Consider the following 26,264-nt stretch of genomic DNA (forward strand, 5'->3'; position numbering starts at 1 on the left):
ATTCAGATCAGCTGCCAACATTTACAATTTACGCACGCACACACACAATCTGGATTTCTAGCTTCTTTTGAAAAATGCAAAGATCTGACAACACTTGGTCACACTCCCACAGGCTCCAGTTGACTTGAAGAAGAACTTCCCTCTTTGGTTATGGCATAAACACACCCCAGTTCACCCTAGTCCCCGCCACCTGAGTCTCCTGACACCGAGACAGCCTGATGGAGCCATCCCTCAGGGGACACCCAGCCTGGTTCATGTGTCCTGGCCCCTGAAAGGCCCTGGAGGTGGTGACCCCCGCTGCAGGTCAACAGGCACGTTTGGCAGGAGACCGCCAGGGGTCACAGCGGTGCAGGGGTCACCTCTCCCTGCAGAGGTGGGGAGTCCTGCCGATGGATAGCAGTGAGGGCCAGGGCCCCTATCAGTGGACGGCCCCTACTGGCCCCTCCTCAGCCACGAGGCACAGCAGAGGCAGGAGGGAAGGCAGACCTGGCCAAGGGAAAAGCACCCCAAGTCTGCAGGGCACTGGCAATGAGGTGGCCTCCATTTATTGTTGCTAAGGAAAATCCTCATGAGTTAATACAGTACGCTCTTTCCCCAGAAGTGTGCTGAGGGAAGGGGGCCCTACAGGGGCCCCAGCAATAACTTATAGTAACAGTGCTTCGACCAAGGGCTGCTGGGCCCAGTCCCTAGAGAAAAGGCGTTGTCCCCGGTGGCTCCTCCTCTCCCACAGCCATCCCAGTGGGGCGAGTGGCCATCAGTCCTTCGATGGGAACAAGTCAGGAAAGAATGAACAGACGAGTGTGAGGAAACAGACTGGTGACGACCACACATAGGAGTGGGCCCATCATGCCCTCACCCTGGGGCGGGCAGCGCGGGGGTCAGACTACAGTGCGTTGAAGAACCAGGATTAGCACCTATGTAAAGCATACCCGCCTCAGCTGATGATCAGGGACCAGACATGTAACGGGGGCCTGCCTCCCGGAGACCCTCCTTGGAGACTCAGCACTAGGGCACCCACCCACCCAGCATTGCCATCACAGCCCCCTGTCCTGGTGAGATTTCCTACAAAGCAAGGGAAGATGGGGAAAGCAGCTCCTAGAACTTCAAGGGAGAGAGGGAGGCGTTTGTCCATCAGGCCCATTCGTGTCCGAGGACACAGTAACTAGCCCACACGGAATCAGGGACTTCATAAATACAGCTCCTGACGGAGGAGAAACAGACTCAGTGCCGTGTGCCCTGCAGAGGAGGACAGGAACTCAAGGCCAGGGCCGGGACCGGAAGCAGCCAGAGCTGCCCATCCCAGCAAGGGCCGGGCGGGAGTGAGTGTGCTTGGCCGCGGCCACTCCCGGGACCCAGGACCCTGCTTGCTCCGTTACAGCATCTAGAGTCATCGGAACCAGACTGGGCAGGGCCAAGCCGCAACTGCCTGTGGCTCAGAGAAGAGAAGAAAAGTCTTTGGCCCAACCAGCCAGAGGGCCCTGAGGAGGGAGAGGCCGTCACCCCGAGGTTCCCTCTCCTTAAGTCATCTTTCCTCTCGACTGGTCCTCAAGGGAAGCAGGGTGCCCCCCGTCCAGCGGAGCCCAGCCCAGGGGCTGCGCCAGGAGGGTGTGGGTGGATGGCCCCTCATTGTTAGCTCTTGTCCCCGGGGGACTTGCTCTTAGTGTCACGCTTATTTCCTAGCAGCTTCAGCACCTTCATAGTCTTGAACTTCCCCTTCTTCCTGCCCTCGGGTTCAGCCTCCTTCTGGAACTCTGCAGGAGAGAAAGAGGAGTCTTAATGACATGGGGAAGAAGGGCCAGGCCAGGGGAAGTGCCGGCCCACAGGGGCTGGGCCCAGCTCCAGCACCTCCTCCTGGGAACCCTGGGCCGGTCACGTCATCGTTCTGACCTCCAGTTCTTCACCTGTCAGATGGGAACCAGATCCTCACCCAGTGTTTCATTTCAGCAGGGCTCTGACATAAGGGATGTGAGAGCAGTCTGGGGACTCTGAAGCATGACATACATTTATCTTTAAAATTCTGATTCCCCAGGCTGGTTCCCACAGCTCTGTGGGTTACAACACAAACACTGACTGTTGGCGCTAGAAGAAACCTCAGAAATCATCTCTCCTAGCCCTAATTTTACAGACGAGGAACATGTGGGTTTGCAATGATGGACTAACACCAACTGAGCTCTTTGTAGGTGCCCGGCCCTGGGCAAAGTTCTTTACACACATTATCCCAGCATTCCCCAGCATACACCTGCGAGCTGGGGGCCTCTATCACCCCCATTCTGCAAACAAGGAGACTCGGGCTTACAGGGGTGAGGTGGGTGGCTCAAGTCACCCACTAGTAAGCATCAAAGCTGCGACTGGAACCCAAGCAGTCTGACTGGAGTCCAGACTTAACCACAGGCCACGACGTGAGTCATGAGTGGAACAAAGATGAAACCTAGGTCCCCTGACTCCCAGTCCAGTGCTCTTTTAAGCATTCCAGCACTGTCTACTTCCAGGTAAGCACTGCCATTTGAGCCTACAGACTCCTCTAAGGCCAGCTGCCGATCTCAAGGGGGCCGCACAGCTTAAGGCAAACCACCCTGGGGAAATGCTCTCTCTACACCAGTCCTTCCCATGGACGGATGCCAGGGCATCCCACACCCACCTCCAAGCACAGGCCACAGCCTTCCTGGCTACAGGCTGGCCTGCCTTCCCACACAGGGCCTTCCTAGTGAAAAAGAGGCCGGGAGTTGGCACACACCATCCCTGTAGCGCCAGCTCCAACCCTCTGTTCAGCCTGTCCCTCACCCTCCGGGAGTTCAAATGGGCCAGAGCCCCAGGAGGGGCCTCACCTTTCTTCTTGATCATGGCTTCCAACATCTTATCTTCCTCTTCCTCCCTGAAACGAGAAAGGGAAACTGAGTGTCCCACAGGAGGAGGCACCAGAAAATCACAGTCCCTTCCAGCCTCCGACTCCATACAGGTTGAGCAAGGGTGCCCTGAGATCGCCGATGGTGAGGGCAGGGCTGGCCTGGCCTGCTCCGGGCCCTTCCCCCAGGACCCCCCAGGGGAGCCCCTGAGCCAGCCACGTCACCTCTGCCGGTCCTCGTCCAGGCAGTTGATGATGGCATTGCGCTGCTCAATGAGAGTCACAATCTCCTGCATCAGCACCTTCTCCCGGCCCCGGTCCTCCTCTGTCCACTCCTTTTCTGCCCAAGGAGAAAAGGAAGGGTGTGAGCCACGGGGAAAACTTTCCTGCCTTCCCTGGAAGCCAGAAAGCAACACCTAAGTGCTAAGGGCGGGTCAGCCCCACGCTAGATCCTGTGAGGGCAGGAAGGAGGTGCCCGGATGGGTGAGGGTTATACATTTTCGGAGAAATGCAGGTTATTATAGAAAAGACCAAGGATACTAGGCTGCCTACCAAAAACACCCTTCAAGGGGGCTCCAGCAGGGCCAGCAGAACACCTGCTCTGAGAACAGACCAGCACATGCCAGGAGGTTCCCTGCTTCTGTTCGTTCATTCATTCAATAAATGTTCATGGTGGTTTCTTGGAGGAAGCAGGATTCGGGCTGGGCTTGCTGAGAGCCTCCAAAGGTGGGCTGCCCAGAGAGGGGCAGGGGTGGGAAAAACAAAACAAAACAGGGAACCCTAGGGGTCCTCATGCAGGAGAAGCAATGTGACCCAAGAACATTAATGCCATGAAAGAAGGCAGACAAGAGGGGATGCTGGGGGCAAGGAGACCAGCCAGGAGGTGTCCCTGATGTCTCAGACACCTGCTGCCCCTCCAGCTTCCTCTCAAAAACCCTCAAGAACCACCTTCAGGGGCCCACCTGCTCCCTGGTATTCCTCTCATCCAGCCCACAGGCTCCTAGGGGGTGGATGCCCACACTTGGCCTTCCCTCCACAATATCTGCCACCAAAGGCCTCCCTCTCTTGAAACAGCACCCTGAGGCCCCCTCAGCCCAACCCCCTCCCACCTTACTTTGTCAAAACTCAGGAGCAGGTGGCCCAGCATAGTTCTGGGGACAGCATGGCCTTCAGAGTCACCACCCCGGCTCCTACTCTGCCACTTCCCAAATCTGGGGCCTGGGCAAGTTATGTCCCCAATAAAGGGAAACTGAGGCTCGGGGAAGTTAAGTCCTTGACCAGGGTCACACAGCAAGGGTAGAGCCAATATTTGAACCTAGCAGCCTGACACCCCCAAACTACAGCCCTTATGGATCTCCAACCCACTTGGGGCCTTATAACACTGCAAAAACAACATCTGACCAGCCCAGGATGCCCTGCCACCACACAGAGGGCCAGGCCAGGGCCAGGCTGGCCTGGGATACACAGGTGCTATGCCCACTCCAGCCACAGGGTGGCTCCCTCTGAGTGGCAGCCACGCCCCAACCTTCCGGAGATTTGGGAGTGACCCATGGATGGCAGTGGAAAGCTGGGACTTTCTGCAGCTTCCCCAGGGACGGACACTCCAGCCTCCCAACTTCCCCAGTCACTGGAGAGGCAGGGCCACCATCCCAGCAGGCAGGAGAGGCTATGTGTGTACAGGCCCAGGTCAGAGGCATGCATAGACGCCCAGCTCTACTGATGATGGGCAAGACTCCACCTCTCTGGCTCTCCACCTGTTAAATGGGAATGAGGGTGCCCACGGCCTGGGCCATAGGAAGTAGTCAGAAGCCCTGGCTCCCAGCTCTGGACGCTCCAGTCCTGCGGTCTCTCTCGGCCTGCAGCGGTGGCTCACTCCAGGTCACGGCCACAGACCCCAACTCAGCCACATAATAACCACCAACTGTCAGCCCCTCAGAGGCCACAGTGTTTCCATGTCCACTGTCCCTTGGTCCCAAGAGTACCCTACGAGGTGAGTACCTTCATCCCGTCTTACACTTGGAGCCACTGGGGCTCAGTGAGGCTCAGAAATCTGCCCCCCTCGCTCTCCCCTGCAGCCAGCCTGTTAGGGCGAACATGGAATGTCTGACTCCACACCCAATCCCTCCCGCTGCCCTTCCACCATGCTGAGCCCGTCCTGTCCGTCCCTCCCAGAGTCATGCCGTGCAGGGGGCCCTCTACCTTCCCTTCTTCCGCCAGTAAAGTCCTGCCATGCTCTGGGCCTGAGAGCTGGGAGCCCAGAGCTGCCTCTGGGCAGGCATCTGCTGTCACCTCCTCAAGGAGCAGCCATGGGCCCTGGAGCTTGAAGCCCCTCCCCCTGGGGACCTGCCCACCCACACATTCCAGGAGCCAGGGCAGCCCCAGGTGGTGTGTCCCTGAGCCTGGTGCTCTCTGACACCATGTGTCCACACTCCCACGGGGGCTCAGCCCATTTATCACCTGTTACGGCCCCGACGGCCCCTCCCGCTCTCCCCTCTGACCCGATTCCCGGAGTCTGCCCGTGTGCCTCTGTCCACTCCCCCGTATCACCAGGCCCTGGCGCCGGAGCCCAGAGAATGGACGAGGCTGCACTCACCTGGCTTGTTGAGAAGGCATCGGAGCTCATACTCCACATCCGCCTGACGCTGCTCCAGGTTTTGCTGCTTGAAGCTAGAAGGTGGGAAGGAGCCGACTATTAATTCAGCCCCGCGCAGCTGCCTTGGCCTGTGCTGTCAGTGATGAGAGAAGGAAGACGGGGGACTCTCTGTGCTAAGCTCTATGGATTCCAGGAAGGGGCGGGAGAACTCACACATAGATGAGCTCGGACTCCCGCCGAACAAGCAGGTGCTTCTCATGGATGAGCTTGAACCAGTCCACCAGCATGTCGTCCTCACGGCCCTCTGGAAACCAGACACCCAGTGAGGCCAGGGCTGGCAGCAGTTCCGGCACTCAAAGCAGCCATCGAGGCTCCCCCCGGAGAGAGAGGCTCCTGCCACCCGAAGTCCCACCCACCAGGCCTCCCAGCAGTGCGCGAACCATTCACTCCGCCACGCAGCTTCTTCTCCAGCAGGACCCCACGGTGTTCCAGGGCATCGAGCTGGCGCTCAATGGTGTCCACTTCTCTGTGGATGTCCTCCTCGGGAATGTACTGGTCAGCCTGGACCTGCGCGACAGCACCCGTCCCCTGAAGGACAGCCTTCCCCTCCCACCTGCCCGCTGCCAGGAGCTTGGCCATTTCTCTGGCCAGCATTGACCACCATGGGCCCAGGGCTCCGGCTGCCCCACACCCCAGTGGAGCCAGAGGCAGGATCCCAGTGTGAGGAAGTATGGGTGCGGAGACACCCACAACCCCTGCGTGCCCCTGGCCAGGCACAGCCAGAGGGAAGCACAACTTCCTACCTCTCATGGCAACCCTCCCCCTTCTCTGCCACTCCAGAAATGATATCACAGTGAGAGTGACCCTATTAGAGAGATAAACTAGAGAACACTCTAATCTATTTAACTAGAAGTGTATCACGTGAGGGCTTTAATCCTTGACTTATTATTAGTAACAAGTTAAATGCACCACCCTTTGCTCCTGCTTGAGAACAACTGATCTGCTAGAAATTCAACCATCCTAGTGGGGCCACCCAAGTGCCCCCTCTCCGACATCTGAAGGCAGCTGCCCCGACAGCCCATCCTATCGAAGTGTCCCATGGGGAGCCTGAGGCTGCCAAGGAGGGGCCGAGCCCAGGAAGTCTGGGAGCTCCCAGCTGGTACCTTGCGCTTGATGAGCGGGAAGCCATGTCCTGGGGCAGGTGGCCTCGCTGGCTTGGATCCCTTGATGGCCTTCTTTGTAGCTGGGGACGCTGTGGGTGACGCCTTCCGGTTAAAAGGATTCTCCTTGCAGGAAGACTAAAGGCAGGGCCACATGACAGAGGGTAAGTCTGGGGAGCAGCCATAATACCGCTCGCAGCCTGATCACGTGGGACTATGGAAAGCAGGCTAGACCCCGAGAGCACGGAGAGGAGGGCTCACACAGAGGAAGAACTGCCCAGCATTGAGTTCAACAAACATCCCCATTTCCCAGCACTTCCCCTGTGCAGTTGCGGTGCTGGAGACTTCCCTACGTTCTTACTGAATTCTCACAGCGCTCGCAAAGTGAGTATTGCAATGCCCACTTGACAACTAAAACTCAAGTTCAGAGAGGTTACGGTCCCGCACTTCCCAAGGGCCCAAGCTAAGGTGAGAATCTGTTTCCGGGTGGAGCAGCCATCCTGCACTGGGGACAGATCAGGACAAGGAGTTGCGGGCTAGACAGCTACAGTGGCTCATTCAGGCCTCACAACCACACTTTCCCCAGCAGGAACTCTCAGGCTCAGAGAGGTAGAGCTCCTTGCCCAGTGTCACCCAGCAAGGAGTACGAAAGCACAGATCCCACCTTGCATCTGGCTAGCGGATGGAGGAGGGTAGCTCCCTCCCTGCCCAGGAAAGACCCCTCTCCGCTGCTGCCCCCTTCCACGCACCCAGAGCCCTGCATCTTTCTGTCCCTTTGGGGTGAGCCCTGCCCTCGAGGCCAGCACAGCCGGGCAGCCCCAGCATCGGGACAGGGCTCTGCCTGCCACCTGAGCAATGCCTACATCTTCCAACCATTTTCATCACAGCCCCAGCGCATCCAGCTGGCACTAGATGGCACTCCACCGCCTCGGTGGGAGGCCTCACTTGAGGTTGTGGAGTGCTCCCTGGAGTGTTTCCCCAGCTTGCTCCCAGCAGCTGGGGAAGGCAGAGGGAGCCCTGCTCACCTCCCCTGCACCAGCCGCACAGAGGTGCTCTCAGGCCAGCAGTTGCTCTGAGCCAGGCCTGGCAGGGAGACAGGGTTTGGTTCCCACAGGGCAGCACCCGCCCAAGACCCCTGTCTCCTGCCCCCACTGCATCTGAGATTTCTCTCCTAATCTTGCAGTTAGGAGGAGGTGTGGGGGTGCCCCAGAAGGAAGTCCACTTGGGGCTCTGCCCCCTCCTTCCACAATTGTACCCAGAGGGGCCCAGCAGGGCCAAACAGCCTGAAGCCCCAGCCCCAAGGGTTCTCAGCCTTTTCTCAGCCACACAACGCCTTCAAACTGACCCTCCACAGCAAGCCCAGGAAGGAAACAGGTGTTTAAAGGGAGCTGCCTGAAGGGAGGAGGGGGGTGTCCCACCACCCACCACCAAGGAACCCTGGGGCTTCTCAGAGCCAGCTGGAGAGAAGGGGGGAGCTCTTTTCAAGGTCTCACGGCAAGGGGGTAGCAGAGCTGACAGGAGGCTGTTGCCGGGCAAACAAAGGTTAAATGTCTGAAAGGCACACAGGTAGGGGCTGGACCAATAGCTTGGGCCCCTCCCCAGCCTTATCCTCTGTCAGGTAGGTCGGTCACCCAAGGGACTGTCCTAACTCCGTCCACTAGGACTGGATGAGTCTTGGGCTTTCAAAGAGCTGCAGAGTGTGGGGCGAAAGTGGACCATCAGAACCTGGTGGCCCAAAGGGGCTGAGGCTGCAAGAGAGGCCCCTTCGGGAACTAGATGCCCTGAGAAATGTCCTGACCCCTGGTGAGCCCCGTCTTGGCGTGGGACTCAAGTAAGTGTGCGAACAGCCCACAAAGGTCATCTGAAAAACAAGCTCCCTGGGAGGGTTGCCTCATGACCACTCCACCCCCAAGAGGAGATGGAGTGCAGGGCGGACCTGGGAGGGGGCCTCTAGCATAAATAGGGCCTCAGTGAATGGAAGGGTGGACAGAAGATAGGCAGATGGAGGGCGGCTGGGTGAATGGGTCGCAAACGGGCAAGTGCATGGGACAGGCAGGTAAATAGGTGCCTGAATGCATCAATGCATGGAGGGCCAGGCAAGTGGACAGGAGAACAGGTAGATGATGGGAGGTCTGGCCAATGGGTGGAAGGATGGATAGATGGATCTGTGCCTCAGTGAAAGGTGTGGTGAATGAGTAGATGGACACTGCCAAGGTCAGTGAGGAAATCAAAGGCCAGCAAAGATAGAAGGCCCTGGACATCCCTGCCCTGAGACCAGACCCCCATCCAGTAGACAGGACAGCAGCTTTTAGCGAGGGTGAGGTACTCACCTTTACCTGGAGCTGTGGGGATGAGGTTCCAGGGGAAGGCACGGGGCTCTTGTCTCCAACCAACAAGAGAGGCGTGGGGGCAGCTCCACTGCAGGGCTTAGCAGGCTGGGGACCAGAGCTGCCCCTCGTATTGGGGGCAAGGCCAGGATTGGCTTGCGGTGTCCGGTCCATGCTGGGCTGCACCAGCTCCCCAGAGGAGGAGAAGGAGGAATTGGCAGAGAGGCTGGCAGAGGTCCCAGGAGTGCCAGGGGCATGGACAGCAGGCTCTGAGGAGCTCTTGGGCACAACTGGAGGCTCCAGCAGCTCTGCACTGGGGGTCTGGTTGGAGCCCTCGGATGACAGGCTCTCCACGCTGAGGGCTGGTGATGGGGTAGCCGTGGGTGGCTCCGAGTGTGACAGGCGGGAGGCATGGAGAGCTGTACAAACAGATGAGAGAGTGGGCGCCACATGATGGGGTACAGTCAGGGCTTCTGGTTTCACCTGACACGCTCCACTCTCAACAGAGCTGCAGGTGGCCTTGGAAACCCATGTCCTTCTGCGACCAGATGAAGCAAGGCCCAGAGAACCCACGCCCCACTTCCTCACTCAGCATGGCTGCCACTTCTACCTCTCCTCCCATGTCTGATCTGACCCAAAGCCAAAACAAACTTAAAAGGCAAATCTGCCAGGGGAGGGGAGGGCACAGACAAAACTGAGGCTGGCCTCTCCTGTGCCTGTGATCCAGAGCAGAGGTGGGCGGGAGGGCAGCAGGTGAGGAGAAGGGCGGGCAGACCTCGCAGTGGCCAGCTCTGGGCCAGGCACTGCCCTGCACCACTGTAATCCTCCTGCAGGTGATAGATACCATGTGTGAAAGTATTGTCATGTGCATTTTCCAGATGAGAGAAGGCACTGGCCCCCAAAGGCTGGGTGGAACCCAGCTGTATCTGACTCAGAGCTCACCCCAGTGGCTGCACCCCGCACCCACCCACCCCCTCCACTCGGCTGACTACTCTCAGCTAGAGGATCCCAGGGCTCCAGCAGGGGCCAGGGCGGGGACCCCAGACCACCTGAGCACCTGCCTCTGATTATCTCGAACATGCTCTCAGCCCCACTGTCTAAGCGGCTCCCACTGAGGTCTCGGAGGCAGCTGGACCCCAGGCATGGTGGAAAATGACCAAGCCAGGGCCTAAGAAGACTGCAAGATGGTGAGTGAAAAAACGCAACATGTCTGGATGAGAAAGGGAGTGCTGGGTGGAGGGGTGCAAATGCCCTGGAGCTGGCCCACCACTACCACATTCCATGTGGGGAAACTGAGGACAGATACAGGGAAGGAACTGCTCAAAGTCACAAGGCCCGTGTCACACACACAGAGCCAGGTCAGAGCCAGCAGTTGCCAGCAACTGGAGGAGAGTGACTAGATAGGCAGGATTCCATCTAACCCCTGCTGTGTGCTTTCCGTGGGTCCTAAGTATTTCACCAGCCAATGTATTTAATTCTCACAACAGGCCTGTGAGGTGGGTTACAAAGGGTTAAGCATATGGAGTCTAGAGCCTAGGTTCAAATCCTGCCTCCACGCTGTGAGTCGTTGGGGCAAATCACTTACCCTCTCTGTGCCTCAGGTTCCTCACCTGCAATGAGGGTACGACACCTACCTCACAAGTTAGCTCCAGGATCAAATGAGAAGATACGTGCGAAACACGTGGCACCTGTGCTAACCGGGATCCCGCGGCATCACACCCCCTTCCTGGCTGGGCTGACCCAGGGGCCCGACCCCAGAGTTCCATCTATCAGCAGAACTCCCAGGGATGGCACTCACCGAGTGGGGACGCGCTGGGCGCTCGGGGGGCAGGGCGCTTCTTTGTCTTGGGGCTGCTGGTAGGGGTGATGCCGTACCAGGGGTGCAAGGACTTGGGTGTGGACTCCGAGGGGGCCTGAGCAGCGCCAGTGGCCAGGCTGGGTGCAGCGGGGGGCTCCTCCTCCTCCTCCTCCTCCTCAAAGGGGTTGTAGGGCTGGGGCTCTAGGCCAGCCACCGCCAGGCTCCTCGGGGCCACCTCCTCCATGCCTCCATTCTGTACCTGCCTGCTGTCCTGGCATGGAGGCCCAGGGCTGCTGCTTGGGGGCAGGGGAGCTGGCTTCTTCTTTGGCTCTGCCTGTACCAGAGTGATCCATGGGGGGTCCTTCCTGGGGGCTGGAGTCCTGGAGGGCAGCAGGAAGAGGCAGAAACCATTAGGGGGGAGGGGGCAGCGTCCTTCTTACTCCGGACAGTTCTGAGTCCATTTCAAAGGGGATGGATGAGAAACTGCACCTTTCTCCTCTCCCACCCCCAACCCAGCGGGGCCAGCCTGGGCCCAAGGCTGAAATGGACTATTAGAGTCACATCCCAACTGGGCCCCTTGAGAACCAGAGAGGGTCTCATGTCACACAGCCTCCGTTAGCCCCAGTGAGGAAAGGACCCACAAGGGGCTCCCTGGGTGATACTGAGAAAGTCACCTGACCTCCCTGCCTCAGTCTCCCACCCATGAGATGCGGACTGAAATCCTCACCTCACAAGATCAATGTAAGGGTCCAGTGGGCACAGCACCTGGCATACAGCAAGTGCTCACTGGTGTTAACTATAGTTATGGCTGTGGCCCACCTCGCTCCCTCACGGACCACACAGGGGAAGCAGAGCTCCAAAGAATAGCTGGAAATAGATATCCTCGCCTGGGTCACACGGTCCCAGGGTGGAAGACGTGAGCCAGGTATATGGCTGAGCTTTTCTGAGCCTTTCATACCTGGCTGTTAATTCTCACAACTCTATGAGCCAGGCCTCGGACTCCCCTGTTACAGAGGCAGCAGGGGCTTGGGGAACTGAAGGGACTCCAGAGGCCGCTGTCTCCACCAGGCACTGCTGCCCACAGGGGAGGGGCTCCCAGGGGATGTGGGCACAGCACTCCTGCCCCAGCCAGAGGTGAGCCCTGCCCATTCTCAGGAGGGCGTGGGGTGGGTCACATGCCCGCAGGAAGCCTTGCCCCCCAGGGCACCCCCATGCCCACCGCCAGGGCCCTGAAAACCTCTCAGGGCCAGCATACCTCTCTGACAGCTTGGGCGTCCCTCTCGGCTTGGGGACGGGGGTTTCGTGCAACCTTCCTAAATGGGAAAGGAGAGTAAGATAGGCCTTCGTAGACAGACAGCTGTGGGCTGGACAGCAGAGTGGGGCACCCGGAGAGCCAGCCAGAGTGCCTGCCACACCAAGGAGTGCCCTTCCTTCCCACCTGGCAGGCCATGGACTCCAGGTGGCCATGGCAACCTCACCCGCACACTTGCCCCTCCCGGGCCCAGCACTCAGGGAGATTAGATAAGCATCAAAGGTGACAGGTAGAGAAGGGTAAAGGGGCAAGGCCAGGACACCTGAGACCCCATTTGCAGTTCAGTTGAGAAGGGGGAACCCGAGTACCCCTCAGACACTTCCCCAAACAGAAACATTGTCTCAACTCAGCCCCAGCGTTACCTCCTCCTGGAAGCCTCCCAACGTCCAAATGTTCCTGAATTTCATAACAGCCTCTGCTTCCCCCATCTTAACAGACTTCCATATTCTACTGAAATCCCTGTGTCTCTGCCTGTCTCCCCCTGGAGACTGGCAGCACCTCAAAGCACAGATAGGTCTACACAATGTCAGGGCGGGGCTCAGAGCACATCTCCATGAGTGCGGAACAGAGCTAAACAGGCGGAGGGAGTCTCTCTCCCTCAGGCCCCCACGGTCTTTCCTAACCTACCTGTCCTCCCCGACCAAATGATAAGGGCTACCCAGTACATCTTGGGTTACAAGGAACTTTGTTTCCATGAGCTCATGGAAGCTCAGGAAGCTCATTTGGGAAGGTTCTGTGATGAGGGGGTGAACGGGGGATCCACTGCAGTTCAGACTGGCCGGAAGAGAGCTCCCAGGGGCCCACCTGACCAGGGACACACCCTCTCCTGTCCTGACCCCAGCCTGAGCTCTCCCCTGCCAGACATCCAGACACAGACCAGCACATGGGCTGGGCATGGGAGCGGAGGTCACCTGGGATATTTGATCAGACTGCCAGGACACACAGTCCCAGAGACAGTCGGGACACAGGCACACACCGTGTGCACTCGTAACACCCTGAAACTGAAGCACATGAGACACGCAGCCTGGAGCACGATCGTGTCTGTTTTGTTTGTTTGAGCTGCACCCCCCGCATGGAGAACATAGTGCAGCATAGAGGCCTCAGCACTATCTGTTGCATGAACTAACCATCTCAGAAATAGCATCAAGCCCCCATACGAGGCTCACACAGGCATAAGAGCGTGGCTCCATGAATACTCTCAGTGCACACGTGCAAGCAAACACCAGACACTCCACAGCAGGTTCTTGGCCCCAGCTAGAGCCTTGCTCACCATTCACCAGGCCGCTGCTGCCACCCTGCTCCACCAAGTTCTCAGGCTGCAGACTGGACCGGGGCCGGGGCGTGGGGGGTGTCAAGGCTGTGCTCTCGGAGGCCTTCCTGGGGGCAGGCGTGGGGCGACCGGCCGGGGGGCTGGCCAGCTCCTGTGGTTTGTCCGGAACCCGGGGCTTGGTGGGAATCTGGGGCCGGGCCTCTGGGCTAGTCTTGGGCGCGTCCACCTCAGCGCCTGCAGCCGCACTAGGGCTGAGGCCGCCTCCCTCCACATCCTTGGCTTCTTCTGCTGCTTCTTTTGCTTCTTCTTGCTGTGGCTTTGGCTGCGGGGCGGACCAGGGCTTGGCCCCTGACCGCCCCCCTGGGCCCAGCCTGGCGCACTGCTCTGCACACACGAAGGTGCCCTCCTCGGGTCCCCTCCTGTAAGCCCCAGGGATCAGGGTGCTGGAGCACTGTCGACACCTAGCAGGGAGAACAGGGGCAGGGTGTTCAACTTGGCCAGGCTGGCTACCGAGCCTCCAGCAGCCAAAGCTGTTCCCTCCCTTCTCTCCTGCCAAACGCCAGCCTGGATCCTATCTCAATACCCGGGGCTTCCCAGAGGAAAAGGAAAATGAGAAATGTCAGGATCATTGTAGAACAATAAAACCATGTGAAATCAGCAACACAATTGTGAAACATGCCTTCAGTTTGTGCTGCAAGAGGAAGCAAAGGTTTCCCCCTCCACGAGGTACCATCTAGTGTGCAGGCTGCCACTCACTAGCGGCTCAGGAAATCAGTTCAGTGGTTTTCAACCAACCAGGGTGTTTTTGTTTTGTTTTGTTTTGTTTTTTCATGGAAGAGAATAAAATGAAATCGAATAAAAGAAAATGTCAGTGTGTATCACCCTTGTCTTATGAAACTCTAATTCCAGTTGTGCATCTATTTCTACAAGTTCTATTTCCGGTATGTGTTTACAGCTGGCCAGATGTGACTGTGTTGGTGTAACGGTTCCCCTCCTGGAGATTCTTCCCCAATGACACCTCAGGTCTGCAGTCAAGTCCCCTGGTTCCAGGTCCAGCCACCGCGCACGTGCACGTACATGAGGGTGCACGCACGCACACACACACTAAACCACAGTCGAGTGCATGTGGCAACTCTCAGTCACCAGCTCCCCTTGACTCTTCAATTTTCTTTTCTGATTTCTTTTTGTAACATATAAAATGTTTTCACACATTTTATAAGTTATTTGTATTTTCCTTCCCTCTTACTCCATTTTGTTTGAACCTGGCTTCTCCTGAGAGCCACACACGGACAGCAAGCTGTTATTGTGGGGATTTTTTTTTAATCATTTTTTTCCCAGTGACTTTTAAAGCATATTGTGCTCCTTAAGCATCACTGGGTAGTTTGCCTCAAAGAGCGCTGGTACTGGAGGCAGAACCCCTGAGCTCCAGCCCCATTTCTGACTCTAGTTATGTGACTGAGCAAGTCTCTTGCCCTCACTAGGCCTTCGTTTGCCCCTCAGTAAAATGGGGATAAGCAGGATGCTCTGACCTGAAGAGCCTGCCAAGGTGCCTAGCACACGTGCTGAATCCATGGACGCTCCTTCCCTGGTATTGGGGTGCTGGGGGTGAGGTTCCTGCCCCCAGGCTCCCCAGCCACTCACCGGAAGCAGTGCCTGTGGTACAGCTTGCCCTCGGCCAGGTAACGTTGCACCAGGTGCACGTGCTGCCGGCAGGCCGCACACGTGCTGCTGGGGGTCCGGTGGGCACCCTGCTCCAACAGGTGGCCGGAAGAGAGCTCCTCACCCTGCAAGGGCGAGCAGATTGGGGGTGGAGGTGTGATCACCAGCCATCCTGTTCCCCGCCTCTAATGGCTGCGGGGCCCCAAGTGCACAGAGCTTCACAGTGCTAACACACTTCATCAGAGCCCTGGAGGGGCAGAGGACGGGGGAGTGCCCCGTCTCACAGATGAGAAGGCTAAAGCCCAGAGAGAGTGAAGGACTTGCTCAAGGTCACTGAATCAGGATGGAAACAGGAAAAGTCCTGCCTTTCAGTTTCTGAGGCCTTGCCCACCAGAAAGGCAGCCCCTGGCTGAATAAACCCTTCCCCTCGGCTGCTCTTGCCCCTCTCCCGTCCCTGCAAGTTGGGCCCCAACGGGTGGCTGTCCTCTCAGGCCCACCTCGTCTGCCTTCTCTGCCTCCCCTCTTAGAGCCCCCGCAGGTTTAAATCCCAGGTTCTCTATTTCTAAGCACTGTGACCTTGAGCAAGCTGCGGGCATCTCTGGGCCTTGGGTTCCCAACTGCAAATTGGCATCCGATACCCCTGCCTGTATCAGCCCCGCGCACGCTCACTGGGTACCCACCCGAGGCTGAGCGCCCTGTCCCTCAAGGAGCAGGTGGAAGCAGGTGGGAGAGTCTTTTGCACACTCTGAAGTGCTGTCCAGATGTGAAGGGCTGGGGTCACCCCTTCCCCTGGAGCAGGGGACTAGCAGTGTGGCCCCCCACTTCCTAGCTGAGAGACCTTTGACAAATGACCAAGCCTGTCTGAGCCTCAGTTTTCTCATCTGTATATCAGGACACATCAGACTGACCTCCTAGTGTTGCTGAGAGAATTAAACAATCTCCTGGGAAGTGAAAATCTCTGTCTTAACAGGAATCAAGGGGAGTATTTGCCGTATTACCCGTGTAAATCCTGTCAGTCCCAGGATGGCAAAGTCAGCACTGTGGACTGCTGTATGCCCCCGGCCCAAGCCTGGCATCTCCTGATCCTGCCCCCTGCCCTGGCCTGTAAGCCTCTACTCCCAAAACCAATGGGAAAAGGACCGAACGCCTTCTGAACACTGCATTGGCAGCTGCCCCCAACAGGCACCCTCTCTACCCCCACCCCACCCGCCCACACCAGGTGTCTGCCTACCTGAGCCCTATCTCCTGGTTCCACTGGAGTAGATGCTTCGGATGGTGGGGAGGAAGGTACCAGGCCCTTTCTGGCTGATGAGACACCGGCTGCCAAGAGACAGGAACGAGACCCTGAGGCAAGTGGCGACCCCAGAGTCCCAAGAGACCCCAACATAGCCTAAGATTTGAGCTCTGCAGCCATCCCCTTTGGTGGCTGCAGAACGCAGTGGGACCAGAGCAGTTTCCTGCTTCACACAGGCCAGGGGACACCTCCACTTCCACACTAAGTGCTGAGACCAAGCTACTTACCCTCGCTGAGCCTCTGCAAAGTGACTCCTACTGCACAGAGCAGCATGAACAATATGGCCACAATACAGTCACAGAATTAACAGTGCCCAGCATGTGGCAGGACAGGTAGCTTCCTTCCCACCAGGGTAAGGGGTTGAAGAGAAGGAAAAGAAAGGAGCCACACGGTGCTGGCCTGAAGGTCCAGGAAAACGGGCTGGCTCCCGGGGACCAACAAGGAGCCTGCACCCTGCCTATGCCCAGGTGGGCAGCTGTGGCCCAGAACCCGGCCTGCATCCCTCTCACCAGAAGGAACCACCCGTGCCACCTCACCGGCCTCCTCCCACACTCCTTCATTACTTCAGCAAATATTCACTGAGCACCTACTCTGTACCCAGTGAGTACAGGAGACCCCCTAATTCAGATTACTGTATACCAAAACATGTCCATTTTTACTATATGATCGTTTCAAAAATAAAACCCAAGTTCCTTACAGTGGTCTAAACCAGCGTTGACCAAACTTCAGGTCACAATCCATGAATGGACTCTGAAATAAATTTGATGGGTTGCAAACAGCACGTTTAAAAAATGGAACCCAATAGAAAGTACCTGCGTGCATCATACGTTGTAAGGGGAAGAATCGTTTCCTGAAACTTCTTTCAGTTACATACATGTGCATGAACTTAGGTTATGATGGGAAATGTATTTCTCACCATGAGTCACAGTCAAAAATTTTGGAAACCCAGCAGCTTAATCAAGTCCCAGGCTCTACAGCGCTCCCCTCCCCCAACCCCCGTCCTGATCTCCTCCTTCCCCCTCACCCCCTGAAGCACACAGGCCCCTGCTGCCCCGTTGCCTGGAAAATTCCTTCCCAGACCTACACGTGGCCTCCTTCTTCTTGTTCAAAGCTTAGCTCAAATGTCACCTCCTCAGAGAGGCCCTCCCTAAAGTAGAGGCCATCTAAAGTAGTCACTTCCTCCTCCCGTTCCTTTTCATCCCATTGCCTTGTTTCCTTATTGGAATTTCCTGAAATTATATTACTTATTACTTTGTTCTCTCTCCCCCACCCATCAGACTGCAAGCTCTGTGAGTCTGTCTGATTCTAAGCTCTCTCCCTAGCACAGTGCCTGGCACATAGTAGGGGCTCAATAAATATTTGTTAAATGAATAAGTACCAGGTGCTGGAGCGACGTAGCTGTGAACTAGACAGAGACAGTTTGCAGGGGAAGAGAAAGGAGGAATCAAGATATTACGACCAGAATCCTTATGTGTTCACCACGGGGCAGGGTGCTACAAGAGCACCTGGAGCATATCAGGGTAGGCTGCTTGGGGGAGGCAAAATGTGAAGATTAGAGGATGAGTAAGAAAGAAAGTCGGGGAGGCGGCCAGGTGGCTCAGTTGGTTAGAGCGCAGTGCTCATAACACCAATGTCGCCGGTTCGATTCCCACATGGGCCAGTGGGCTCTCAACCACAAGGTTGCCGGTTCGACTCCCACAAGGGATGGTGGGCTGCACCCCCGGCAACTAGCAACGGCAACTGGACCTGGAGCTGAGCTGCGCCCTCCACAACTAAGACTGAAAGGACAATAACTTGACTTGGAAAAAAGTCCTGGAAGTACACACTGTTGCCCAATAAAGTCCTGTTCCCCTTCCCCAATTAAAAAAAAAAAAGTGACGCCGATATTAACTGGTGTGCCATAGACTTTATAAAGTACATGTTATTTGTTCAAGTATAATATTAATCCCTAGTGTTATCTCAGGGTGGGGGAGGGAGATTATTTTAATTTTTACACCCTTTTCTGTGTTCTAAATTGTACACAGTAAACATGTATTTTTTTATTTTTTTAAGGAGGGCGCAGCTCACAGTGGCCCACGTGGAGATTGAACCACCAACCTCGGCGTTATTAGCACCACGTTCTAACCAACTGAGCTAACCGGCCACCCCATACATGTTTTACTTTAAAAAAGGGAAAAAAATCTGATTTCATAGAACACTGTTTTTAAGAGATGGGCTGGGATTGTCACGGGGAGCTCAGAAGCAGTAGGCAGGACTGAAATGAGGCGGGGGTCGGGGGGGCAAGGCGTCACTCTCTCAGGACCCGTGGACAGCAGTAAGCAGCACCGGACTCAGGCCACCTGGATTCTCCAACCCTGCCTTTCTGCTCTCTTGCTGCGTAACCTTGAGCTCCTTGCTTCCCCTCTCTGGGCCCACTTCTTCTCTGCAGGAGAGGCCCACTGCGGCCAGGAGATTCCTCATGGGGATTCTCCAGGCAGGGGGCTCTGTAACCGCCCAGTGACCTGACTCAGAGCAGAGAAGTCTCCTGGTGCTCCTCCACCGTCCTACCCACCACCCCCACCTCCTCAGCCTCTTAGTTCTTAGGCCTTGAAGGTCATTTCTGGGGCAGACCCAGCCCAACATCCCCACAGGGCCGCTTCCCCACTGGAGGAAAAGCCTCAGGGAAGTGTCTGCAAACAGGAAGTGAGGGTGGGTGCAGAAAGATGAACTCACAGACAGCAGTCTGCTCTGTCTCCTTGCATGCACATTATTTTGCTCCGTTGTGGGTGTCCGTGTGTGTTTTCTGTCTCCCCCACCGAGAGTGTGAGCTCCAGGAGGGTAGCGACCTCGTTCACAGCTATACCCCCAGCCCAGTGCTGTTGGACTCAATCAACAGCATTTCAAGGAGTGAATGAAGGATCCAGTGAATGAATGATGAGCTGCCTCCCCAGCTGCCTATTTGCAGGTCAGAAAACTATGACACACATCTCCAGCCCTGCCCCCAGGGCCAGTCTCCCTGAAGGACTGTCCCCATCTCACCTTGGCCAGAGCTGGCGAAGTGGTTGTAATACTGGGACACGTAGGTCATGATGCTGAGGCAGTCGGGAACACTCATAGAGACCATGTCACTGGGGTCCAGGAGAGCAGGGATCCCCAGCTCCTTCTCAGCCACTTCAAAGGCCTGGGATGGGGACAGAAGCAGCCACAGCGGGAAGAGGACGAGGAGGCACGGTTAGTGGGTGCCTCTCAGCTGAGGTCCAGCTTCCCTCAGTGGGATCCGGGGACCAGGACAGGGGTGACTATGGGCTCACCTCAGCTCTGGCCCCACATGATGACCTGGAGGTCTGGTGCTCCAGGCACAAGTGGGCCAGAGGGAAGCAGGGGTCGGGGCACAGGAGCAGCCAGGGCCCGAGTGCAAGGCAGCTCCTCTGGGAGCTGGTCCAGGAGCCCCTCCATACAGCCCCTGCCCTGCAAGACCCCTGCCCACCCCCACCCCCCTCACACAGCCTCTTGGGCTGCTATCTGTCTGCGGACTTACCAAACGGTTATTCTCGAAGACATTGTCCTTGGAAAGTGACTCAAAATCTCTGGAAGAGGCAAAAGGGAGGAGAAACATTGAGGAGGTGACTGGGCAAGGGTGTGAGGCTAGAAGGAGCTGGTGGAGGTGACCTCATCCCAGGGGGAGGGGTCTGTGGACTGTCTGGGAGGAAACTGAGGCAACAAGCACATGCTCATAGAGCCAGGGCGGCCCTGTGGGGGCACAGGATGAGCTCATGGCACCCAGAGGCAGCTAAGCAAACTGCAAACCGCTCACAACCAGTAGGGCTCAACTTCAAGCTTTTGAGTTGAAGATCCCTTCCCTCATTTCGAGTTCTGGACATCCTTCCCCAGGATGCCATGCCCTGAATCAGTGACCAAGACAAAACTAAGACCAGGACGAACGCTTGTAATAAAAGGGACATCCATGGATTGCAGACCTCACACGGCACTGTGCTGAGCTCCTGTCTTGAAATAATTTTCAGCTCTATCTGGCAGGTATTTATTTACCCCACGTTACAGATAAGGACACTGAGGCCCAGAGAAGGGGAAACCAGCCAGCCCTGAGAATCCACATTCCTGGTCCTTCCACCGCGTGTCACAAATCTGGAGAAGTCACAGCAACATGCTTAATTCTAACCTAGCCCGAATCAGGTTTTTTAATGGGGCCAGGAATAGAACAAGTTTGAACAAGACTGGAAATCGTACATACTCCAGAGCTGCTGAATGGCTGGCCAACCCTGCTGGGCCACTCCTGGGGGCAACTTCTCTTGGGGAAACAGGGGTTTCCCAGTTTCTAAGCTAGGACAATTGAGAGGCAGTAGGGCCTGCCTGGGAGACCCTGGGAGAGGACACCTGGCCATCCTGCTGGCTTTATTTATCCCTGTCACCCCTCCCTGCTCCAGGCTGCTGGAGTGGCAGAAACGGGTACAGGCAGCCATGCCTTCCTGCTGGGCAGCCTCCTGGGTGCACCCGCCCAAAGCCTTGCCCTTGTATGGCTGAAAACTGCAGCCTGACCGCCCAAGGAAGTGGGCCCCGACGCTGGGGCAGGCAGCACGTCCCCTGAGGTCTGGGTCCCAGGTCCTGCTCATCCAGGCTGGGCTGTATAACCTTGGCCATGTAGCAAGCAGTCCTCGAGGCCTTCATTTTCCCATCTACAAATTGGTGAAGGCTCGAGTACCAACAGCCAGGCTAGTGGGTGGAGTCCAGGACTGGTAAAGGGCAGGCCTCACAGATGTGAGAGAGCAGGCAGGCATGCCCTCCTCCCCGTGCCCTCCTGCCCCCTAGCTTCTCCAGACAGAATCCAGGTATAGTGAGTGGAGAGGAAGGCAGGAAAGGGTGGTGTGAGAATTCTGGAAGGAAGTGCCCCAGGCTGGGGAGAGGGGAGGTGACTGTATGAGCTTCAGCACCCTCTTGCCACCTCTAGCCAGGCTGCTTCCTTCTCCCCGCAGCGGGGTCACTAACTCCCCTTCTTTGTCACTGCTTAAGAGCGTGACCCTCAGAAAGCTATTTAACCTCTCTAACCCTCAGCCTCCTGGTCTGTGAACGCTGTGAACAGGGTGAGGGGACCCCAGCCTAAGCCCCCGACAAAGGCTTGTTCCCAGACCAAATGAGACAAAGCAACCTGGCCGTTTATTTCCGTCTCCCCAACAGTGTTTCCTCAAGGCTGGGGTCACATTTTGTTCACCCTGTGCCCCTAACACCCTGCATAGTTCTTGGTACTTAGTAGGTGTTCAATACATGTTTTTTGAATGAAGAAATGCTGGAAACAGTGTGAAAACTATACAGGCTCCCGAGATATTACAATTCTTCATCCTTTCCCCCACCCCCATCTCTGTCTCTAATCCACATCTGGGCTTTAGTAACACAGATTTTCTGAGAGTTTTCAAAGGCCTGGGAAGTTCTATTTGGCTCTGGGGGAGATGAAGGGCACAAAAATGAAACCCACATGGTGTCTGCCCTCCACGGAGCTTAAAGACGCCTGGATTGGGGGAAGCGGGCAGTGAACCAGCCCCTTTACCACGCAGCACAGCCACACCCCCAGCAGAGCCGGGGCCCACAGCGCCAGGAGCTTGAACCACTTCAGAAAATGATTCTTGCCCCACCCCTACTCTCGTGGAAAGCCACTCTATCCATCGCTGAGGTCCTCTCTGTGCCATATGGGGCACACGGGCCTCAGTTTTCGTCCTGGGTGGCAGGACAAGAGGGCTGTCTTGGGGGACAACGGGCTGGCAGCCCTGGCGCTGGTGATTCTGGATCTTCTCAGGAGGGGAGCCGCCCTCCATTCCAAACCAACTTGAGCCACATCCCTCCCCTTCTTAAAACCCACATGGCTCCGCACGGCGCCATTCACCCTCCTTAGCCAGCAAGAGGCGGGAAGCACTCTGGCCCAGCTACTGCTCCGGGCCCTCCCTGCCTTGTGCCATGGGCTACCTGTGGCTCTGCTCAGGTGTTCCCTCTGCCCCAACGCCCTGACCTGGCTCCTGACATCTCCTTGAGGACTACGTGACATCTGGGAGGCATTCCCAGCCCAGCCCTCTGACACAGCACTTCCCACGTGGAATTATCATCCCCTGCTTTTACATCTGTGACCCCATAGGCTGTGGGAGACCATGTGGGGTTAGTCTCTTTGTTGGCACAGTGCCAAGCACAGAGCGGTAACTCTGTAAATACTTGTTGAATAAATGAAAGAATAAGACACTCACCACCTCCCCCCTACTGTCTAATTATACTACTTATAATAACGCAGATTAATTGAATGCTCATTACCTCATTGAATCCCCACGGCACTCCTGTGAGGTCAGTCTTATTATCAACCCCACTTTACAGATGAGGAAACTGACGCCTGGAGGGATTTACCCAAGGCCGCCAACCTGGGACATGGAGGGGCTGAATGCAAACCAAAGCAGCCTGAGTTTTGATGCTGGCAGGCTCAGGCCCACCACACAGCTTCGCTTGACACCCAAGTCTCTTCACACACTGGCCATGTCCTCTGCCTCCTGCCTCACCGCCTGTCCCTCCAGCAAAAACAAGCCTCCACTCCAATCCGGGTGCCCTCCTCCGTCCAAGTCCCTAGTGCAGTTGTCCCATGCCGCCCAGCAGGCAGTGCCCACCTACATCTCCACCTCATCTTGTTTACTTCTGTATCCACACCCCCAAAACACTCTCCTCCAGGGCCCAACACCGGGCCCGACCCGTCAGCCACAGACATTGTGCCACACAATACACAGTAACCCAGTGCACGTGCCATCGAATCCTTAAAGCAATCCTTTCCTTTCTTCCCTCCTTCCTCAAAGCCCTCCCAGGTGCCAACCTCGGGGAGAGTAGAGCTGGAAGTGGAACAGACAGAGAGACTCCAGGACCTGCCAGGCTCAGGTCACCCTTGGCGGGGGGTAGGCAAGCCAGGCAAGAACCATGACTCTTGTTCCCAAATTGAACATTCGATAGGAAGCAAAAAGAATGACTGGCACCAGATAAACTTTCACTTAGTGTTTCATAAATGAATGAATGGAATGGATGGATGGATGGATGGAAGAGGTGCCAGGGCCCAAGGCATAGGGAGCTGATAGAAGCCCTAAGTCAACTTCAACTGCTCTGGAGATCTGAATAAATTTTCCCACGAGAACCTCACTGGACAGCTGGGGGCAAGAAGGGGGCATTTCATACCCTGGAGCAGCCCGTGGATGGCTATCAATAGAACACATTGTGAGTCTTCACTTGGCCCTCCTGCCCCACTGAAGATGGCAGGGCCACTGCACACACACCTGATCTGTGTCCTAATTGTGTGTGTGTGTGTGTGTGTGTGTGTGTGTGTGTGTATGTGTGTGTGGGGGTACATCCATTCATCCAACCAGTTAACCTAGGGGCCCCTCCGTGCCAGGCACTGTACTAGTGCCCTCGAGACAAGATCGCATGGGGGAATCAGAGAAGTGAGGTTCACTGCACTCAGAGCCAGGGGGGCTCCCACAGAGGGAACAGGCCTCAACGCCTCACTGAGAGTGGGGTGCTCAGTGTGACTATTTGAGAGGAGTTTAGTGGAGGCCCAGGGTTCCCCCGAGGAAGGTTCGGTGCCCCTTCAAAGAGTCAAGGCCTTGGGGGGCTGTGTCCCTTTGGCGAAAATCACTGCCCTGTGGGTGGGGCCACCCCCCTCCCACCCCTGCCGCGGAGGGACCAGCAGGCGATGGTGGGTTCTGAGTTCCAGTAGGCGGGGTCAGAGAGGCCTGGTGGAGGAGGGGGTGCTCCGGGTTGGGGGTCTCAGTGACCCTCAAGGCGTTCTGGGCCGGTCGGTAGGGTCGGCGTCTCGGTCTCCGGGGGGCGGCGCCAGCCACCGCCCGGGCCCCGCGTCACTGAGGGGGGCGGGGGTCCCCGGCCCAGGCCCCGCCGCCCTGCGCCCCGACCCTCCCGCCCGCCCTCCCGGCACTCACAGCAGGTCCGGCCGGTGCCGGTGCAGGATGGCGCAGAAGGCCAGGCCGTCCCGGAAGGAGCTGCTCAGGTCGCGGACGTCCACGCCGCGGTAGCCCTCGCACTGGCGGCGGCACCAGGCCAGCAACGCACCCCGCGGCCCCGCCATGAGCTTCACGGGGCTCGGCCCGGCTCCGGGTGCCGCCGGGATCAGGCTTCACCCTCTGGCCCGCCACGGGCGGCTCCGGCGCGGCCCTGCTCTGCGCTGCTCCGAGCTCCGGGCGCCGACCGGCTGGCAAAGGGCGGGGAGGAGGCGGGGCCGCGGCCTCGGTGTCCTAGGCTCGGGCTCCGGCGCGGGGTCCCGGCTCGGCTGACTGCTCCCCGCCCGGACGTGCCCGGACCTGCCCGGCCGACCGCCGCCTACTCACTGCCGCCGGCTCCGCTTGCAATGAGCCGGCCGCGGGCGCCTGCGTCCCGCTGGCCTCGGTCCCCGCCCGCCGCCGCCGGGGAGCGGGTAGGGGGCGGCCGCCTGCCGCCCCACCCAGCGATGGCTCCGCCCCTAGACGCAGACCCCCCCCCGCCCCTCCCCCCCACACGCACAGGCCCCGACACCCCACCGCCCCTCTCCTGGGCGATCCCCAGGCTGCCGTTCCCCACGGTGACCTCTCAAAGAACTCTGGGACAGCCCTGAACCCCTACCCACCGCAAACTAGCCCGTTCCCACGATGACTTCCTCCACTCCCCACCTGCACCAGGCTGCCCACCGAGAACTCCTCTTCCTCCCATCCAGAATCCTTCACAGTCTTTGGCGGAGAACCTGCAAATCCCCCACCCACCTCCCCTGGCCTGAAACTTTGTGGAGGCATTCCCCCCACTTCAGGAGGTTCCCCTGCAGACCCCACAGCACCCACAGATGGTCACCAGCTTCCCCCACCCCATCTCATCACTCCAAAGCATCCCTGACCTCCAGGTAATTTGGTCTCCCTCCATAGCCTGCCAGGGAGACTCCATGTTCCCCACACCACCATCAGTCCAGGTGTCCACCCAGGGGTGTATTGAGCCTGACCACCTGTCCTACAGAGTTCTCCTGCCCTGCCCTGTAGGCCCACTCCCCACGGGGGCCCCTCTCCTGCCATGATTAGGGTGCTGGTGGGTTGGGCTCCATGGGGAGGGAAGCAGGCCCCTGTCTGGCAGGGCATCGGGGGTCTGGCCTGGAAACTTCCCAGCATCATTCTCCACTTGCTTCCCCTTAAAGTTTTGGGTAAGCGACCCCTCCCCAGAGGCCTCTCCTCCTCCAGGAAATGCATCAGCCTTCCACAGGGCTGGCTGTCAGCTGCCTTGGCGGTGATGTCACTGACCGGTGCAATAGTTAGCTGGGATAGGTCTCTGGCTCCACCCCCCAAGGGAAGGAGCAGGATCTTAGTCACCTGTCACCCCCAGCCCTGGGGGGGTATGGGAGTCACATTGACATAGGCTCCCATCCTGGCTTTCCCCACTTGCCCAGACGTGTAATCTTGAGCTGCCCTGAACCTCAGTTTCTACATCTTAAAAATGGGGATAATTCCTTCTTTACAAGGTGGCTGAGAGAATTAAGATATAATGTGCCTGATCCATCAGTCGTCCCTCATAAATGCTAACTATTGCTACCCGATGTCCAGTACATTTGTGGTAAAATGGATTGAGAACATTTCGTACCCAGCTTGTCATTTGGGCTGTTTTGAGGACATGATCAAGGAGAGAGGCCGACTTGGAGAATCCCACGTCCTCAAAGGCCCATTGAGTCCCATCCCAGGATGCAATGACCCGGGGAAGGGGATCCCGGCCTTGTGAACCCAAGCCAGCCTAACACCCTGGCTCTGAGGCTGGAAGCCCACCGCCTAGGCCCAGAAGGTAGACTGTCAGGTGACCTAGAAAGGGGCTGCCATGGGCCAGGATGCCTGGCCAGCCCTCTTGGCCTCTCACCAGCCTGCGCTGCCACCTCCCACCTTCCCTGTCCTCTATGGGAAAGGAAGTTTCCAGGCATGCTCGTTAAATCAGGGGCCTGGTCTCAGGACCCTGATACCAGCACCCACCTTGGCCTTCAAAGTCCACC

At 57.4% G+C, this 26,264-nt stretch overlaps 1 protein-coding gene across 2 annotated transcripts; it reads right to left on the reverse strand.

Annotated features, from left to right (window-relative positions):
• Nucleotides 1–50: 50 nt before the first annotated feature.
• MICALL1 (MICAL like 1) lies at nucleotides 51–24,623 on the reverse strand. 2 transcript variants are annotated; one of them, XM_033117118.1, is made up of 16 exons: nucleotides 24,196–24,364; nucleotides 19,773–19,821; nucleotides 19,274–19,415; nucleotides 16,193–16,281; nucleotides 14,944–15,086; nucleotides 13,303–13,763; nucleotides 11,976–12,033; nucleotides 10,721–11,100; nucleotides 8,926–9,341; nucleotides 6,599–6,733; nucleotides 5,876–6,002; nucleotides 5,649–5,739; nucleotides 5,436–5,509; nucleotides 3,068–3,182; nucleotides 2,826–2,872; nucleotides 51–1,751 (listed from the first exon to the last, which is right to left on the reverse strand). In XM_033117118.1, the coding sequence occupies exons 1-16, from the start codon at nucleotides 24,339–24,341 to the stop codon at nucleotides 1,630–1,632; spliced, it is 2,595 nt and encodes an 864-aa protein (XP_032973009.1). In that variant the 5' UTR covers nucleotides 24,342–24,364; the 3' UTR covers nucleotides 51–1,629. The 2 variants fall into 2 exon arrangements, 1 of the variants encoding a protein (XP_032973009.1); XR_004424128.1 differs by having other exon boundaries at nucleotides 1,657–1,751; nucleotides 3,068–3,177; nucleotides 24,196–24,623.
• Between the last annotated feature and the right edge of the window lie 1,641 nt (nucleotides 24,624–26,264).

Source organism: Rhinolophus ferrumequinum, chromosome 10 (genome assembly GCF_004115265.2).
Source record: "Rhinolophus ferrumequinum isolate MPI-CBG mRhiFer1 chromosome 10, mRhiFer1_v1.p, whole genome shotgun sequence".
Taxonomy (NCBI): Eukaryota; Metazoa; Chordata; class Mammalia; order Chiroptera; family Rhinolophidae; genus Rhinolophus; species Rhinolophus ferrumequinum.